Source organism: Hemitrygon akajei, chromosome 10 (assembly GCF_048418815.1).
Source record: "Hemitrygon akajei chromosome 10, sHemAka1.3, whole genome shotgun sequence".
Taxonomy (NCBI): domain Eukaryota; kingdom Metazoa; phylum Chordata; class Chondrichthyes; order Myliobatiformes; family Dasyatidae; genus Hemitrygon; species Hemitrygon akajei.
Window position 1 is genome coordinate 97,721,735 of NC_133133.1, and position 20,584 is coordinate 97,742,318.

Genomic DNA, 20,584 nt, shown 5'->3' on the forward strand with positions numbered 1-20,584 from the left:
ATTGGGGAGTGTGCCTTACTATGAGAATAGGTTGAGTGAAGTCGGCCTATTCTTCTTGCAGCAATGGAGGATGAGAGGTGACTTGATAGAGGTGTATAAGATGATGAGAGGTATTGATCGTGTGGGTAGTCAGAGGCTTTTTCCCAGGGCTGAAATGACTAAGATGAGGGTGCATAGTTTTAAGGTGCTTGGAAGTAGCTACATGGGGGATGTCAGAGTAAGTTTTTCACACAGAGAGTGTTGGGTGTGTGAATGCACTGCCAGCAATAATGGTGGAGGCGGATACAACAGGGTGTTTTAAGAGACTCTTAGGTACATGGAGCTTAGAAAAACAGAGGTCTCTGCGGTAGGGAAATCCTAAGCAGTTTCTAGGGTAGGTTACATGGTCGATACAACATCGTGGGCTGAAGGGCCTGTAATGTGCTGTAGAATTCTATGTTATAGAATCCTGGAACATCTAGGCAGAAAAGATACATACATCAGGATGCTCTTTATAAACTACAGCTCAGCATCCAATACCATCATTCCTTCTAAGCTCACCAATAAGCACCCACACCTTGGCCTGAATACCTCCTTGTACAACTAGATCCTCTATTTCCTCACTTGCAGACCCCAGTCAGTTCAGATTGGCAACATCTCCTCTATGATCTCCATCAGCATAGGGGAACCATAAGACTGTGTGTTTAGCTCCCTGCTCTGCTCACTTATAACTGTGTGGTTAAGCACAGCTTCAATGCCATATTCGAGTTTGCTGACGACGGCACAGTCATAGGCCAAATCAAAGATGGTGATGAGATCGAAAATCAGGCTGAGTGCTGTCATAACAACAACAGAAACCACCAAGGATTTGGACACAATCATGATGGTGGACAAGCCCACTCATGTGGAATTAGCCATATTATACAGGTGGCCTTACATATTGAATAGTTGTAATCAATTTGTTGCAAATTGAAAATACTGTGTGGCCAATAAAAAAGGAGCTGTCTAAAGAGCATTCCAATGAGACAAACAAAACTAACTGCACCAATGTCACTGAGGCAAATCGAAAATTTAGACCCATTTCTAGCATTTGAAGGCAATTCACCTTACCAGAAACCTCATGATTGCTGATCTTTGTATGGGATATATGTGGTTAGCCCCCATGACTTCTTGCAGTGAGGCCACAACTGTGACAGCAGTCTGAAACTACATTCCCACCTGCTGGCACCCCTGCCTGCATACATACCCACTGAGAGGCTTCCTTCATCTGAGGATTTCAGGCCACGTGTGAACAGACACACGGAATAGAGCACTCTATTACACCCTATTGAGTAACACAGTGGAGCAAAAGAATGCAGAGCTTAAGCAAGGCCTGCCTGGCAAAACTGGTCTACTCGAGAGGACAATAGTAGCTCTACTTGTCCCTGCAGAGCAATTGTCCATAAGAATATGCAAGTTGTGAAAATAAAGCTACATAAGAATGTTACACCTCACTTCTTAATGTACAACGTCAGCCTAAATACACCCTTGATTGCTAACTCAGGTCAACCGCCGTCTACACCTAATGTAACTTTTCTCGAGGAATTCAGGGAGTTCTGGGGATTTCAAGAGAAAACAAAAGAACCTGACAAGAAAATTTGGATACCACAAAAAGGGGACTGGATGTAAGAAATTAAATTCAATGAAAATCATTCCAATCCTAGTTTTCTTCCCAGATGGAAACCCCCTTTGTCTCACTAACCAGGTTACCAATGATGGGACAGTGGTAATCTAGACTGAGAGGGGAAACAAGGCTATAAGTAAAACTGTCTTTATAGATAAGATCAAATCCTGCCCTAGCTGGATTTATCACCCTCCCACCCAGAATGAGTGGAACCTGTATATTAGGCCAATAGATGCACCCACCACAGGATTCTTACATCCCAACAGGAGTGGGGGTGAGATGTATTAAAAAATGCATGTTTAGATAAAAAAACATAAAAAATCCAATTCCCTTGAGAAAGATCTTATAAATACATTGCCTAGGGATAATACACCAAATGTGTTGTTGTTTTCAGAGTAAGAAAGAATCAAACTGCAGAAAGAAATATTGCTCTTGCTATACTTGACTTAAAGTAAAAGTACTATAAAATTCATAATACCAATGGCTAGGGGAATTGCCCATTGGAAAACTATGAAATAAAACTCTTTAGCCTAATTTAAAGTAGAGCTGTTCACCTGGAAACTGCATTTGCTGCTGCAAATCTTCAATTTGTAACAGCTGGAAAGACCTTAGTGCAAGTTCTCACAAATAAAATGGCATGAGGTGTTTTATATTTAAGAATTACCATAACAGCTCATTCATTATAATCCAAACACTGCACATAAAGGATGGTAACAGTCCTTTATGTAATGGTCATCATGTCTGACCAGCCTCTTGAAGTTAAAGCCCCCTGAGTGGTTGTGAATTATGCATGTTTCCATCAATTACATTACACCACACAGCCACCCCCAAAATTCATTAACACTGGCAGGGTCCTGGAGGAATGTTGTTTCGTTTTTACTGTTCCAACAGTTTATGGTCGAAATGACAATAAAATTGACTTGACTTGATTTGACTTGATTGAACTTGCCCGGAGCTCAGACGAGACACCTGGCTTTGGTCCTATGTTCCATGGGTTGCCTCTGGCTCGTCCAGATGACTGTTAACATGCTCATGGTCAGGTCTAACCAGCAGGGGTGTGGTAGTGGAATCCTCCAAGCCTTGGTGGGCCAGTTTAAGACAATCTATTGAAACACATTAAGGTTTACCCCTCTTACCTATGATAAAAGTCTTTTCTCTCCATTCCAAAACAATGAACAGACCATTGTAAGAGAGCCTAAGGGGATGTTGATTAGCATCATGGCGGACGAAAACAAATGAGGTGGAATGCAGGTCAAAGGGAACCCAAGGGTACTGTACGCCATGATGGGAGATAGGAATAGGTGCAAAGAAATGAATTTACTGAGGAGGGTTGAATGCTGGTGAGATGTTAGCCAGGCAGTCGTGGCATCAGGAATAAAATCACCTGGTGCTTGTAATGGCTGACCGTATAGTAACTCAGCTGCGGACAACTGTAGGTCCCCTTTTGGAGTTGGTCTGAGCTCGAGCAAGACCCACAGGAGACAATCATGCCTAACACTCATCGGTCAGAGTAGCCCTCAGAACAGCCTTCAAAGAGCAGTGAAACCACTTGCATAGGGCATAAAACTGCAGGTGATATGCTATGGTGTGTTGTAGCCAAATGCCAAGGTTCTGGGCCATCATAGCCCAATCTGAATTGGGGACCGCATTGAGAGGAACTATCAGGTGGGGTGCCAAACGGAGCAACCCAGGTGCTGATGAATGCCCAAGCCAGGTCTGCGGCCATTGTTGATGCTAGACGGATGACCTCTGGCCACCTGGTGGTACAAGCCCCATATTGACATGAACAAGCTGCCACTCAGAGACCTTAGATGATGCCAACGGCGCCTGAGCATGATGGTTAATTTTTGCCCGTTGGCACTCCACACAGGCTACAGTCCATTTCTAAGGCCATGCCATACAAACTTAAGTGCAACCAGTTTCTGTGAGACCTTCTGGCTTGGATGCGAGAGGCCATGTATGGAGTCAAAAACAGTCCATCTCCTGTTTGCGTACACTATGAGGTGAAGGTGACTGGTTGAGACATTGCATAAGCGAGAAATCCCTGCTTCCCCAGAATTAATGTTAGCAAACCACAGTAGGCCTGTGACTGTGGTTCGGTAAGCCTGGGCTTCTGGGCCAGTAGCTTGGTCAGCTGCCATCCTAGCGTAGTCAACCCCTATGTGTACGGTCACGACGACTGGCCGTGTGAGGCAATCAAGCATGGTGTTATTTTTCCCCTTGATATGTTGTTTATCCATTGTGAACTCTGATATGTAGTCCAGGTGGCATTGCTGCTGTGCAGACCAAGGGTCTGATATTTTGGCCATTTTGTGCACGAGGGGTTTGTGGTCAATGAATACTATGAAATGGTGACCCTTGAAGAAAATGGAAATGGCGAATAGCTAGATAGAGACTGATAAGCTGATAGTTAAAGGTGCTGTATTTCCTTTCAGGGGAACTTAGCTGGTGGCTGAAGAAGGCAAGTGACTGCCACACACCTCCGATGAACTGTTCGTGCAGAGTCTGAGGCATCAGTTGAAATGTCCATGGGTGCATTGGGGAGCAGGTATACCAGCAGGTCGTGTTGGAAAGAACACATTTGGTATCACCAAATACCCTCATCACGTCTGCTGACCAGTCAAGCACTTGACTAGGAGTAATGGTTTTAAGCACACTCATAGGTGAAGCATTGGTTCAACAGCTCATGGAATGAAGTAGTGATAGAAGTTCACCATATCTAAAACACCTGCAGTTTTTAGTAGCGGGGAGCAGAGGAAAATCTATATAGCGGCTACTTATGATGGGAGAGGTTTCTGACCTTCTGCGGAGATGTGTTGGCCAAGAAAGTCAATGATTGACAGCACAAACTGGCATTTAGCAGGGTAAATAAAGAGCCCATGTTGTTTTAACTGCTTGAAAAGTATGTAGAGATGGGATACGTGTTTGGATTTGTATGTACTGGTAACAAGTATGTCATCCAGGTAAACAAAAAGAAAATCTAAGTCTTTTAACAGAATCTATCAGCCATTGGAAAGTCTGTGCTGCATTTTCAGCCCAAAAATTAACTTTCTGGCTAAACGTGCCAAAAATTCTTGGATGTATGGGATCAGGTAATGATTGGGGGTGCAAACACAAGGAAATCTGCAGATGCTGGAAATTCAAGCAACACACACAAAATGCTGGTGGAATGCAGCAGGCTAGGCAGCATCTATAGGAAGAAGCACTGTTGACATTTCTGGCTGAGACCCTTCATCAGGACTAACTGAAAGAAAAGATAGTAAGAGATTTGAAAGTAGGAGGGGGAGGGGGAAATCCGAAATGATAGGAGAAGATAGGAGGGGGTGGGGTGAAGCTGAGAGCTGGAAAGGTGATTGGAAAAAGGGATACAGAGCTGGAGAATGGAAAGGATCATGGGATGGGAGGCCTAGGGAGAACAAAAGTGGGGAGGGGAGCACCAGAGAGAGATGGAGAACAGGCAAAGAGTGATGGGCAGAGAGAGAAAAAAAAGGGAGGGAAAATGAATAAATTAGGGATGGGGTAAGAAGGGGAGGAGAGGCATTAACGGAAGTTAGAGAAATCATTGTTCATGCCATCAGGTTGGAGGCTACCCAGACGGTATATAAGGTGTTGTTCCTCCAACCTGAGTGTGGCTTCATCTTGACAGTAGAGGAGGCCATGGATAGACATATCAGAAGGGGAATGGGATGTGGAATTAAAATGTGTGGCCACTGGGAGATCCTGCTTTCTCTGGCGGACAGAGAATAGGTGTTCAGTGAAATGGTCTCCCAGTCTGCGTCGGGTCTCACCAATATATAAAAGGCCACACCGGGAGCACCGGACGCAGTATACCACACCAGCCGACTCACAGGTGAAGTGTCGCCTCACCTGCAAGGACTGTCTGGGGCCCTGAATGGTGGTGAGGGAGGAAGTGTAGGGGCAGGTGTAGCACTTGTTCCGCTTACAAGGATAAATGCCAGGAGGGAGATCGGTGGGAAGGGATGGGGGGGAGGACAAATGGACAATGGAGTTGCGTAGGGAGCAATCCCTGCGGAAAGCAGAAAGGGGGGGGAGGGAAAGATGTGCTTGGTAGTGGGATCCCATTGGAGGTGGCGGAAGTTATGGAGAATTATACGTTGGACCCAGAGGCTGGTGGGGTGGTAGGTGAAGACAAGGGGAACCCTATCCCGAGTGGGGTGGTGGGCGGATGGGGTGAGGGCAGATGTGTGTGAAATGAGAGAGATACATTTGAGAGCAGAGTTGATGATGGAGGAAGGGAAGCACCTTTGTTTAAAAATGGAAGACTTCTTCACCCTGGAATGAAAAGCCTCATCCTGAGAGCAGATGCGGCAGAGATGGAGGAATTGTGAGAAAGGGATAACATTTTTGCAAGAGACAGGGTGGGAAGAGGAATAGTCTAGGTAGCTGTGAGAGTCTGTAGGCTTATAGTAGATATCAGTAGATAAGCTGTCTCCAGAGATGGAGACAGAAAGATCAAGAAAGGGGAGGGAGGTGTTTGAAATGGACCAGGTAAATTTGAGGGCAGGGTGAAAGTTGGAGGCAAAATTAATGAAGTCAATGAGCTCAGCATGCGTGCAGGAGGCAGCGCCAATGCAGTCGTCAATGTAGTGAAGGAAAAGAGGGGGACAGATACCCGTATAGGCTTGGAGCATGGACTGTTCCACAAAGCCAACAAAAAGGCAGGCATAGCTGGGACCCATGATTGGGGATGGTGGCTTTGTTAACATGTTGGCAATTACCCATGGGAGGCAACAACTATCAGACTTAGGGACCATAGAGGGGTGAAGGCCAGGGGCTACTCAACTGGCGTATGATGCTAAATCGTTTCATGTTGGCAAACTCTACCTTCATGGTCGCCGGCATTTCCGGGTCCAGTCTATGTGTGCGAGCCTCATATTTTGTGACTGCAATGGAGAATGTGGGCTTGGTGAGGTTTGAGCCAGCAGTTCACCCCATAGTCAAGTAAACTGACTTGTGGTGGTGCATGTGCTTGACAGAGTCATTGTAGGGAATTTACTGGGGAAGCAGGGGAATGATCCAAAGTCCTTGACATCTACAATCCAGCAGTCCTTGGGCACACAGGAAACCTGCACAGAGCACAGGTCTAACCACTTTAGCCAGGATGAAGTCCCACGTGTAACATCACCCTCTGAAGCAGAGCATCATCCCGTAAGTTTAGATGCTGCTGCCAATAGCAGCCTCCAACGAGGTTTCATTGCTTTTTGCCTTCTCATCAATAAGCAGCACACTCACTTGAGCACCCATGTCACACAGGAAGTGTCACCCTGGAAGGGTGTTCGTAAGGAACAGTAGACAATCCTGGCAGGTGGAACCCACTGTGTTCACAGACCTCAGATGTCCTGACGCAAAACTGCAAGATGGTCAGCACTTCATAGTGAGAGTGGTAAAAACACAGAGTCAGCGTTGTCTGTTTTGCTTGCTTATGCTGGAGGCCCTGCTGATCAGGCTGATTGAAGCAGGGAAAGGAGGAGGAATGATGCACCTCTGCCTGGCTGAGTGTTAATTTCAGCCATTTTAGCAAGCTCCTGATTGTCCTTTAAGGGTGTATTAGCAAACTTGATTAGGCATTTGCTATATGAAGAGTTCTTTAAAAAATAAAACAAGGATGGTGATTTCCCAGGAGAGATAGCTCTAATGGCTTAGCATCGCCAAGGCCAGGCAAAGAGAGCATGCTCAGACTCCAATAGTCCAAGTCTGTAAGCGGTGAGAAAGGTGAGTTTTCAGCAACCAGTATTTATCGTGTTTTGGCAGCTGTCCTATTAGACTCATCATTCTTGATGGTGTGGAACTGCTGAGTGATGCTACCACTCAGTAGAACTTGATGTCATTGGTAATGATTTCTCGCAGAGTAAACTGGGCCTCAGCTTGTATAAACTAGGCAACAGCATTTTGCTCCTAAAATTCTGGCAGTTTCAAAGCATGACTTCGTTGGTTGTGAGAATGTTAGGAGTCCACAAGATAAAACGGGCCACTTTTAGCATGGTTCCCTTAAATGGAAATCTTGTCCAATACATTTATTGGAGGGAATAACAGTCAGGATAGGTGATGGAGTGTCAATTGATGTTTATCACTTGAATTTTCAGAAGGGCTTTGGCAAGGTGATACACTTGAGGCCTCTAACAAGAGCCCATGGTATTACAGGAAAGATAATAGGATAGATAGAAGAATGGATGACTGGCAGGAGGCAAAGAGTGTGAATAAAGAGGGCCATTTCTGGTTGTCTGCCAGGTGTTCTGCAGAGGTCATTGTTGAGACTGCTTCTTTTCACATTATATGTCAATGATTTAGCTGAGCGAAATGATGGTCTTGTGTCCAAGTTTACAGATGATATAATAATAGGTAGAAGGGAAGCAGGGAGTCTGCAGGATTAGGAAAATGGGCAAAAAAGTGGCAGTTGGAATACAATGTAGAGAAATGTATGGTCATTCACTTTGGTGGAGGGAATAAAGGCATAAACAGTTTTCTAAATGGGGAGAAAATTCAGAAATCAGAGGTGCAAGGGACTTGCGAATCCTCATGTAGGGTTCCCTGAAGGTTAACATGCAGTTTGAGTCAGAGGTAAGGAGTTCAAGTGCAATGTTGCGTCCACGTCTCTCACATTTAAGGCATGTGCTCTATCTTGGTCCTGTGTTCTTACTGATCACCACCCATGTTTCAGCTGACAACAGTGGGCTTGTTGGTGAATTCGTATTTCTTATAGAAGCTGTGCTGAGCCACACAGACACGTGTAGAGAAGGAGGGCTGAACATGGATCCTTGCTGTGCAGCTGTGCTGATGGTCAGAAAGAGTATGGGCCATTATGTAAAGAAGGAGCACTTTGAGGGGAGTGACCTCTCTGCTTCTCCTGGTGCCACATAAAGTGAGGTCCCACAGAGTCAAGCCAGGTGAATTTGTGGCTGAGGAACTAGTGTTGAGGGCATGGTTCAGATTCTCAGATCGAGGTCTCTTCTGGGCTACAGGCAACCTTTATGAGAGGAAAGGATTGTATTTGAGCCATGGAGTGACCAGTACCCTTGCAAGGATAGTTGCTCATACTACACAGGAGGAGTTAAACTAGATTGGCAGGAGCAAGTCAGGGGCCTATGAAAGAAAAAGTTTAATAATCAAGGTAGTCAGGTGCACAATTAAGTGGGGGGGGGGTGTTGTTTGGAAGGAACATAGAATTAAACTGTATTTATTTTAATACATGAGAATTAACAAGTAAAGCAGATAAACTCAAAATGTGGATTAGCTCTTATAGCCATTACAGAAACACTCCTGAAAGAAAGGCTGAATTAGGAGTTCAATGTTCCAAGATACTGATAATCAGGACTCTGTCACAGGTGTGACAGAGGTACCAGAGTAAACTGACAACCCCGGCTGATCAGAGATTGATTCTCTGGTCAAGAAAAGGGAGGAATCATAAATTAGGAATAAAAGGTCAGGTAGAGGTGAACCTTTTAATTACTTATAAAAGATTAAGAATATGAGATGAGCAGATGAGCTTAGAGCATGGATCAGTACTTGGAGCTATGAGGTTGTGGCCATTACAGATACTTGGATGGCTCAGGGGCAGGAATGGTTACTTAGAGTGCCAGGCTTTAGAGGTTTCAGAAAGGACAGGGATCGAGGCAAAAGAGGTTGGGGTGTGGCACTGTTGATCAGAGATAGTGTCACATTGCAGTAAAGGAGTAAGTCATGGAGGGATTGTCTACTGAGTCTCTGTGGGTAGAAGTTAGAAACAGGAAGAGGTCAATAACCCTACTGGATGATTTTTTAGACCACCCAATAGTAAAAGGGACAGCGAGGAGCAGATAGGGAGACAGATTCTGCAAAAGTGTAATAGTAACAGGGTTGTTGTGGTGGGAGATTTTAATTTCCCAAATATTGATTGGCATCTCCTTAGAGCAAGGGGTTATAGGGTGGAGTTTGTTAGGTGTATTCAGGAAGATTTCCTGACACAATATGTAGATAAGCCTACAATAGGAGAGGCTGTATTTGATCTGGGAATGAACCTGGTAAGGTGTTAGGTCTCTCAGTAGGAGAGCATTTTGGAGATAGTGATCACAATTCTATCTCCTTTACCATAGCATAAGAGAGGGATAGGAACAGACAAGTTAGGAAAGCATTTAATTGGAGTTAGAGGAAATATGAAGCTATCAGGAAGGAACTTGGAAGCATAAATTGGGAACAGATGTTCTCAAGGAAATGACAGCAGAAATGTGGCAAATGTTCAGGGGATACTTGCTGAATAGGTATGTTCCAATGAAACAGGGAATGGATGGTAGGGTACAGGATCTGTGGTGCACAAAAGCTGTTGAAAATCTAGTCAGGAAGAAAAGAAAAGCTTACAAAAGGATTGAAAAACTATGAGGTGATAGAAATCTAGAAGATTATAAGGCCAGCAGGAAGGATCTTAAGTGAAAATAGGAGAGCCAGAAGGGGCCATGAGAAGGCCTTGGTGAGCAGGATTAAGGATTACCCCAAGACATTCTACAAGTATGTGAAGAGCAAGAGGATAAGACATGAGAGAATAGGACCTATCAAGTGTGACAGTGGAAAAGTATGTTTGGAACCGGAGGAGACAGCAGAGATACTTAATGAATACTTCGCTTCAGTATTCACTACAGAAAAGGATCTTGGCGATTGTAGTGATGACTTACAGTGGATTGAAAAGCTTGAGCATATAGACATTAAGAAAGAGGACGTGCTGGAGTTTCTGGAAAGCATGAAGATGGATAAATCTCCGGGACCAGACGAGATGTATCCCAGGCTACTGTGGGAGGCAAGGGAGGAGATTGCTGAGCCTCTGGAAATGATCTTTGCATCATCAATGGGGACGGGAGAGGTTCCGGAGGATTGGAGGTTTGCAGATGTTGATCCCTTATTCAAGAAAGGGAGTAGAGATAGCCCAGGAAATTATAGACCAGGGGGGTCTTAATTCAGTGGTTGGTAAGTTGATGGAGAAGATCCTGAGAGGCAGGATTTATGAACATTTGGAGAGTCATAATATGATTAGGAATAGTCAGCATGGTTTAGTCAAAGGCAGGTTGTGCCTTACGAGCCTGTTTGAATTTTTTGAGCATGTGATGAAACACATTGATGAGGGTAGAGCTGTAGATGTAGTTTATATGGATTTCAGCAAAGCATTTGATTAGGTACCCCTTGCATGGCTTATTGAGAAAGTAAGGAGGCATAGGATGCAAGGGGACCTTGCTTTGTGGATTCAGAATTAGCTTGCACACAGAAGGCAAGGAATAGTTGTAGATGGCTCATATTCTGCATGGAGGTTGGTGACGTGGTGTGCCTCAGGAATCTATTCTGGGATCCCTATTCTTCATGATTTTTATAAATGATTTGGATGAGGAAATGGAGGGATGGGTTAGTAAATGTGCTGATGGCACAAAGGTTGGGGGTGTTGTGGATAGTGTGGAGGACTGTCAGAGGTTACAGCAGGAAATTGAGGGGATGCAAAACTGGGCTGAGAAGTAGCAGATGGAGTTCAACTCAGATAAGTGTGAGGTGGTTCATTTTGGTAGGTCAAATAGGATGGCAGAATATAGTATTAATGGTAAGACTCTTGGCAGTGTGGAGGATCAGAGCGATCTTGCTGTCCGAGTCCATAGGACACTTAAAGCTGCTGCGCAGGTTGACTCTGTGGTTGAGAAGGCATACAGTGCATTGACATTCATCAACCGAGAGCTGAGAGGTAATGTTGCAGCTATATAGCGGTCAGACCCCACTTGGAGTACTGTGCTCATTTCTGGTCACCTCACTACAGGAAGGATGTGGAAACCATAGAAAGGGTGCAGAGGAGATTTACAAGGATGTTACCTGGATTGGGGAGCATGCCTTATGAGAATAGGTTGAGTGAACTCAGCCTTTGCCCCTTGAGTGGCGGAGGATGAGAGGTGACCTGATAGAGGCATCAGAGATGATGAAAGGCATTGATCGTGTGGATAGTCAGAGGCTTTTTCCCAGGGCTGAAATGGCTAACATGCGAGGACACAGTTTTAAGGTTCCTTGAAGTAGGTAGAGAGGAGAAGTCAAGACTAAGTTTTTTACGCAGAGAGTGGTGAGTGCGTGTAATGGGCTGCTGGCAATGGTAGTGGAGGCAGATATGATAGGGTCTTTTAAGAGACCCCTGGATAGGTACATGAAGCCCAGAAAAATAGAGGGCTATGGGTAACCCTAGGTAATTTCTAAAATAAGTACATGCTCAGCACAGCATTGTGGGCCAAAGGGCCTGTATTGTGCTGTAAGTTCTTTGATGAATTAGCAAGCAAGGTGGAGAAACAAGAGGCAGTGGATGTCATTTACTTAGATTTTCAGAAGGCATTTGATAAAGTGCCATACCTGGAGCTGCTTAACAAGATAAAATCCTATGGAATTACAGGATAGATGAATAGTGGAAGGGCTGATAGGCAGGAGGTAGCGAGTGGGAATAAAAAGGGGCCCTTTCTGGTTGGTCATCAGTGACTAGTGGTGTTCCTCAGGGGTCAGTACTAAGACGGCTACTTTTCACATTTTTTGTCAATGATTAAGATCATGGAATTGGTGGCTTTGAGGCAAAGTTCGCAGATGATACAAAGACATGTGCAGGGGTAAGTTGTGCTGAGGAAACAATCCGATTACAACAGGACTTGGGCTCAATGGGAGAAGTCAGTGAGTGGTAGTGGAGGTTTGCTTCTCTGAGTGGAGGCCTGTGACTAGTGGTGTGCCACAGGGATCAGTGCTGGGTCCATTGTTATTTGTCATCTATATCAATGATCTGGATGATAATGTGGTAAATTGGATCAGCAAATTTGCTGATGATACAAAGACTGGAGGTGTAGCGGTCAGTGAGGAAGGTTTTCAAAACTTGCAGAGGGATCTGGACCAGCTGGAAAAATGGGATGAAAAATGGCAGATGGAGTTTAATACAGACAAGTGTGAGGTATTGCACTTTGGAAGGAAAAACCGAGGTAAATGGTAGGGCACTGAGGAGTGCAGTAGAACAGAGGGATCTGGGAGTACAGATACAAAATTCCCTAACACTGGCGTCAGAGGTAGACAGGGTAGTAAAGAGAGCTTTTGGTACATTGGCCTTTATAAATGAAAGTATTGAGTATAAGAGTTGGAATGTTATGGTGAGGTTGTATAAGGCATTGGTGAGGCCGTATTTGTGGTATTGTGTGCAGTTTTGGTTACCAAATTACAGGAAGGATATTAATAAAGTTGAAAGCGTGCAGAGAAGGTTTACAAGGATGTTGCCAGGACTTGAGAAACTGAGTTACAGAGAAAGGTTGAATAGGTTAGGACTTTATTCTCTGGAGTGTAGAAGAATCAGGGGAGATTTGATAGAGGTGTATAAAATTTTGATGGGTGTAGATAGAGTGAATGCAAGCAGGCTTTTTCCACTGAGGCTAGGGGAGAAAAAACCAGAGGACATGGGTTAAGGGTGAAGGGGGAAAAGTTTAAAGGGAACATTGGTGGGGTGCTTCTTTACACAGAGAGTGGTGGGAGTGTGGAATGAGCTGCCAGATGAAGTGGTGAATGTGGGCTCACTTTTAACATTTAAGAAAAACTTGGACAGGTATATGGATGAGAGGGGTTTGGACGGATATGGTCCAGGTGCAGGTCAGTGGGACTAGGCAGAAAAATGGTTCAGTACAGCCAAGAAGGGCCAAAAGGCCTGTTTCTGTGCTGTAATGTTAGAAGAATATTACATATTCTATATTAGAAGAATGGGCAAAAAAGTGGCTGATGGAATATAGTGTTGGGAAATTTATGATAATGCATTTTGTAAAAGGAATGATAGTGTGAAGTGTTATCTAGATGGGAAAATGGTTCAAACATCGGAGGTGCAGAGGGACTTAGGAGTCCTTGTGCAAGAAGAGTCCTTGTCCAGAAGGGTAATTTACAGGTTGAGTCTCTGGTAAAGAAGGCAAGTGCAATGTTGCTACTTAATTCAAGGGGATTAGAATATAAAAGCAAACAGATAATGCTGTAAACCTTTATAAGACACTAGTCAAGCTGCACTTCAAAGTATTGTCAACAGTTTTAATAGGCAATAGACAGTAGGTGCAGGAATAGGCCATTTGGCCCTTCTAGCCAGCACCGCCATTCACTGTGATCATGGCTGATCATACACAATCAGTACCTCGTTCCTGCCCACTCCCCATATCCCTTGACCCTGCTATCTATAAGAGCTCTATCTAACTCTCTCTTGAATGCATCCAGAGACTTGGCCTCCACTGCCTTCTGGGGCAGAACATTCCACATATCCACCACTCTCTGGGTGAAAAAGTTTTTCCGCATCTCTGTTCTAAATGGCCTGCCCCTTATTCTTAAACTGTGGCCTCTAGATCTGGACTCACCCATCAGCGGGAACATGCTTCCTGCCTCCAGCGTGTCCAATCCCTTAATAATCTTATATGTTTCAATCAGATACCCTCTCATTCTTCTAAATTCCAGTGTATACAAGCCCAGTCACTCCAATCTTTCAACATATGACAGTCCCGCCATTCCGGGAATTAGCCTTGTGAACCTACGCTGCACTCCCTCAATAGCAAGAATGTCCTTCCTCAAATTTGGAGACCAAAACTGCACACAATACTCCAGGTGGGGTCTCACCAGGGCCCTGTACAGCTGCAAAAGGACCTCTTTACTCTTATACTCAATTCCACTTGTTATGAAGGCCAGCATGCCATTAGCTTTCTTCACTGCCTGCTGTACCTGCATGCTTGCTTTCATTGACTGATGTACAAGAACACCTAGATCTCGTTGTACTTCCCCTTTTCCTAACTTGACTCCATTTAGATAGTAATCTGCCTTCCTGTTCTTGCCACCGAAGTGAATAACCTCACATTTATCCACATTAAACTGCATCTGCCATACATTTGCCCACTCACCTAGCCTGTCCAAGTCACCCTGCATTCTCATAACATCCTCCTGACATTTCACACTGCCACCCAGCTTTGTGTCATATATTTTGGGCCCCATATCTCAGAAAGGATGTGTTATCATTGGAGAGAGTCCAGAGGAGGTTCACAAGGCTAATTGCGAGAATGAAGGGATTGACATATGAGGGGCATTTCGCAGGTTTGGACCTGTACTCACTGGAATTTAGAAGAATGTGGTAGGGTGGGGGCTGAAGCCTACTGAATATTGAAATAACTATATAGGGTGGATGTGGAGAGTATGTTTCCTATGGTGGGAGTATCCAGAACTAGAGGGCACAGCCTCAAAAATGAGGAGTGACCTTTTAGAACAGAAGTAAGGAGGAATCTTTTTAGATTTTTTTTTAGCCAAAGAGTGGTGAATCTGTGGAATACTCTGCCACAAACTGCAGTAGTGGCCAAATCCGTGGGTGTATTTAAGGAGGATGTTGATCACTTCCTGATCGGTTAGGGCATCAAAGGATATGGCAAGAAAGCAGGTGTATGGGATTGAGTGGGATCCAGGATCAGCCATGATGGAAGGGTGGAGCAAACTTGATGGGCTGAATGGCCTAATTTGGCTCCTATGTCTTATGGTCTTGTCAAATTTTAGAGAACATTATGCAGTAAATGGCAGAACTTTTAACAACTTTGATGTGCAAACATTGGTTCTAACTCCATTGCTCACATAAAATAGCAACATATGTAGGATGTGTTTCCTGGTAGAAGTATTCAGAATTATGACAGGCATAGGTAGGTTGATAATGATTCATTTCATAGGTGGAAGTGTCAGATTTTAGATACTAGAGGGCATCATTTTATAATGACAGGCCTTAAGCTGAAAGGAAATGTATGACCTTTTTTTTTAAAAGCATAGAGTGCTTTAAAAGCAGGGTGGTGGAAGAAACAGGGGCAATAGCAATGTTTACTTGAACAGGCAGGGAATATAGACCAGGTCCAAGCAGATGGGATCAGTTTAATTTGGCATCATGCTCATTATGAACATAGTGGGTCCTGTGTTGTATTGTTCTTTGTTTTATCTTAAGGGAGATAAGATCTTTATATATTGGCCACACGTTATTGGTGGATGGTGCTTTATGGGATTGTATCCATGTTCTATTGCCCACCTATGTGTTGTGACTGTCAACGAAAGTCACTGGAGAGACATGTAGCAGGTAGTATAAAAGTATTTATTCGGCACACACAAGCTGACAGTATTTGGAGTCACTCTGGAGAGAGGCTCCCCGATTCAATTACATGAATCATGACATTACATGACATTTTTAGCTGCTAAAGCTTAAAGGTAACAGCAGGACAATTCTATAGTTACAATGCATTCATAATGCTTCAGTTGAGTTACATGTGATTTTCAAACATCTAGATCGTCACACCTACATTCCAGACACCCTAAACTGAACGTTAATCACCGCTGTCTCTAAGCTGCCTTCATGTATATGCAGACAGTTCAAATCAATGGAGTGTTTCCTGGTTTTCAGTCGACCGCAGTCTGCAGCTCCGAGATGACCATTGTTCTGAGCTGCATTTTAAATTCAATCTACAATCCACATTCAGATCTGAAGTCTGGTTGCTGTTGAAGTTAATATTTTCTATATTCCGTAATTCCAGAACACACCCTAACACTTTGGTTGAAGTGCTTAAAGTTTATATGCTGATCATTTTACTACTGAAGTAATAAGGTACTGACCTGCTCAGAGTATAGTAAATATAGGTAAATAAACATTGTTTCCACAGAGATCAGTACTTCTCATACTAAATGTTAATGTTCTGCATGATGGAATTGGTAGCTTTGTGGCCAAGTTTGTGGATGATACAAACTTAGGTGGAGAAGCAGGTAGTGTTGAGGAAACAGGGCATCTGCAGAAGAACTTGAACTTGAGATTGGGAGAATGGGCAAAGAAGTGGAAGATGGAATATAGTGTAGAGAAGTGTATGGTCATGTACTCCAGTGGCAGAGACTATTGTCTAAATGGGGACTGAATTCAGAAATTAGAGTTGCAAAGGGTCTTGGGAGATCTATTGCAGGATTTTCCAAAAGTTAACTTGTAGGTGGAGTTCATTGTAAGGAAGGCACATGCAATACTGAAATTCATTTTGAGAGGACTATGTTATATGGGTTATATGGGGTGCTGAGGCTTTATTTGAGGTCAGACCATATCTGAAGTATTGTGAGCAGTTTCGTACCCCATATCTATAAAACGATGTGCTGCCATTGGATAGGAAACAGAGGAAGTTTACAAGAATGAAAATGTTAAGGGTATGAGGAGCATTTGATGCCTCTGGGCACGTGCTTGCTCGAGAATAGAAGTGAAGGGGTATCTCATTGGAACCTACCAAATATTGAAAGGCCTAGATAGTGTGGAAGAGGAGAGTATGTTTCCAATAATAAGAGCCTAGGACCAGTGGGCACAGCCTCCAAAAGAAGCATGTCCCTTTAGAACAGGAATAAGAAGGAATTTCTTCAGGTAGAAGGTGGTGAATATGTGGAGTTGATTACCAAAGATGGCTGTTGAGACCAAGTGATTTAAAGCAGGGGTTGTTGGGATGCTTGATTAGTAAGGGCATCAAAGGTTATGGGGAGAAGGCAGGAAAATGGGCTTCAGAGTGACTGAATAGCAGAGCGGACTCAATGGCTCCAGTCCTGGTCTTATTGCTTGTTTCTTCCCCACACCTACCATTACATCTCTTGATAGCTTAGCTATAGGGAAACCAGCAGATGTGCCTGTAACTTAAAGGGGATTTTGCACTGATTCCCTGATCCTCCTGTATCTTATTTTACAAATCAACTTCTCCCCCATTGGAACATTTAACTCTTGGGAAATGCTCCATATTGATTAGTGAAAGTAAGTGGTGGAGGATGTGTGGGGGGAATGTTAGAAGGTAAGAAGGAATATGTGGAATGAAAATACATAGGCATGTGCCTTCTCCTTCAATGGAAACAAATTTTTGTTTCTGTGCTACACATTCTATCCAGTTCTACATTGATTTACCATTAAATGATACAATTCCAGCTCTGGTCAGAAGTCCAGGAAACACCATTTTCAGTGGAATTTTTTTGCCAATGCCCAGATGGGCTGATGCACACTTACCAGCCCAATACCCAAACTTTACTGTAAATTCAGCAGGGTACATAAGCACAGTAATGTAGCAATCAGAGTAACACTTTACAGTGCTAATGATCAGTGATAGGAGTTTAATTCCTGACACTGTCTTTAAGGAGTTTGTGTGCTCTGCCTGGGACTGTATGGGAATCCTCTGGATGCTCTAATATCCTTCCACATGCCAAAGACGTACAGGCTCAGGCTAGTAAACTGTGGGTATGTTATGTTGGTGCCAAAGTTTGGTGATTCTTGCAGGCTGCCACCCCCCCCCCCCCCAGCACATATACATACTTTTTCAGTCATTGATGCAAATGACGCATTTCACTGTCTGTTTCCAGCTTCCCACTGGCTCGTCTTTATCTGTCATTAAATATTTAAAGGCATAATTGTAGCAGTCACCCATAGGACCTCATTTCAATGGGGTTGCTGGAAATATGCACATTGTTGCTTCAGTGAGGAAACTATTGAGACTGTAGCAGGTTAATTTCTTTCACCCACATGCTCTATCAGTTTGGGGCTAGAGTGGGACATACCAAAAATATCATTTTATGATGCAGATGATGGAAAAAAGATGCAAAGTTTGTTTTGTGGTGGCTTCCTTGTAGCTTAAACTTTTTGCATATCAGAAATATTAATATCTAATTGATTGCATCATAATTCATTTGTTGAGTGCAAAATAACAAGAGCAAATCACTAAACCAGTGGCAAGAGACATGCAGCTATCAAATTATCAACATATTTAACCCTATATACATAGCAAATAAGAGTTCATAACTGATAATAAACATCCTATTTCAAGTATTGCAGAATAACCACCTGTCAATATCAGCAACTACTCACACTAAATGTAAACTACTCTAATAGTAGCTGAAAATCTGCTGGTGCATGGCATTACACTGGAAAAATAAATCACCAGTATGACTTTTAGAAATTATTATTGTAGCCTATTTTATCAAGAAGAATGAGCAGTTGCTTTAACCTGAGTAAGGTGTGTGTTTCCACACTCTATGGCAGATGTGACCATTACATTTTGAGCTTAAAGTAAACAGTGCAGAAGAAGCATTCTTGATCTTAGCTTAACAGTGAGAGAGTACGAAGTATGAAGTACTTAAGGGAAACAAGAAGCCTTTTTCTGCCAATTATTAAAGTACTACTTGCAAGAAAAGCTAATTGCTGCAATCTTTCTTGCATGGGGTGGAAAATATGATTCATTCCACATGGCAGCCCACCGTATTGATTTCTGTCTCTAACAAGTCTACTGCCATTCTGCACAGAGACAGGGCAGAGACTGAGAGGTAACCCCTGAGCTTTAAAATGGAAATGTCTGAGACCATCAGAGATTACCGACTGGTGGTGCTTTCTCTGCTCCAGTGGCGACTTCGCAGAAGGAAGCTACCTGTGCGTGACAACTGCTCGCGAAATTCATTTGTGACAAAGTAATAGATGATTGGATCTAAACAGGCATTCATGCTTGCCAAACACAACGACAACGAATGCAGAATCAAGATATTCATCCTCATCGAACAATCTGTGATGGCATTCATCTTTCTGAGCTGGTTGAGCAGGAAGAGTACATGATAGGGAGCAAAGCAAACCAGGAACACCACTGCACACATCAGCAGTAAATTTAAAGCCTTCTTTCCACCTTGGTTATTGGTCAGCGTTGACTTCACCCTTAAAGACTCTGTAGTTTTCCAAGTGCAGACAACGATGATGATTAGAGGCCCTAAAAATCCCAGTAATTCTGCTGCTGTAAGCATGAATATGGAAGATTGCAGCATGACCTGCTTCGTGGGAAGATCCGCAAAACAGCGTGAGCTGTTGAATGATTCGGTGGTCCGCATGATGGGGAATGGCAGGCACATCACAATGACAATTAACCAACCGGTAATGCTGATGGCCACATCGTACCTGCGTTTCCAGGTGCTGTATTTAAAAGGACTGATTAAGAAAACACAGCGCTGAACGCTGATGCAAACTAAAAATAAGATGCTGGCATACATGTTGACAAACTTTAGATAAAAGCAGAATAAGCACATAAATTTTCCAAAAGGCCAGCTGTGAGTTATATAGTAGAAGACCCTCAAGGGCAAGGTCAACATGTGTGCCAGATCAGCTATGGCTAGGTTTATCATGAATATTATTGCCTTCTTCTCCCTTCTGATGTTCCCAATTAAGACCCACAAAGCCACACTGTTACCCAAGATCCCAGGAATGACAATTATTCCATAAAAAACTGCATAAAGAGACAGCTCGCTATTCCATTTTTCTTCTTCTCCGCAGGTAGAGTTCATGTTCGATGGCATCTTTGTTGTTTGTCAATTCTTCCGTCTTCAACAAAAATGCCTTATCAACTGCTGGGAAAAAAAAGGTTAAAATATAATCAGTCTGACAAACATCAGTGACTCAATATGACTGCATGTCAATTCCCTACTAGACTGATACCTTCTATATGTAGCCCTCTTCAATATTTTCTAGGCAATAACCCCTTAGTCTTCCTCAGCTTCCTGTTCCATTCTTTGACTGTGTCCCAAATATCTCATTTGTATCTTATGAATGCAGGGAAGATGACTAATAGGATCCACAATTGGCTTGATAATAGAAAGTGATGTGTGGTGATGTGTGCCTTGGGGGTTATTGCTGGGCGATTGTTGTTTGGACAAGAATGCACAAGGACAGATTAGTGAGTTTGCAGATGACACTAACTAGGTGGGAAAGTGGACAGTGAAGAAGGTTATCAAAACATTACAGGGGGATCGCTATTATTTGAGTGTGCTGAGGAATGCCAAATGGAATTTAATTCAGCTAAGTATAATGCTAATTCCATGTATGGCTTTCACAGTGAATGATGGGGCCCTGGGGATTGCTGTAGAACAGAAGGATCTTGGTGTACCCAAAGTGGA

The 20,584-nt window shown here is 43.5% G+C and overlaps 2 protein-coding genes across 4 annotated transcripts in view; both read right to left on the bottom strand.

Moving 5' to 3' along the window:
• LOC140734552 (probable G-protein coupled receptor 174) overlaps positions 1–20,584 on the bottom strand; it is a 245,617-nt gene that overhangs the window by 176,187 nt on the left and 48,846 nt on the right. The window lies entirely within an intron of this gene.
• The window catches only part of LOC140734553 (probable G-protein coupled receptor 174), a 54,438-nt gene continuing 49,585 nt past the window's right edge, over positions 15,732–20,584 (bottom strand). For 2 of the 3 annotated variants that reach the window (XM_073058682.1, XM_073058680.1), the window contains exon 2: positions 15,732–20,035. In XM_073058682.1, the coding sequence (XP_072914783.1) occupies positions 19,022–19,987 (966 nt within the window). In that variant the 5' untranslated portion in view covers positions 19,988–20,035 and the 3' untranslated portion in view covers positions 15,732–19,021. Of the gene's footprint in view, positions 20,039–20,584 lie in introns of all 3 variants that reach the window. The other variant, XM_073058679.1, reaches the window with a different exon arrangement.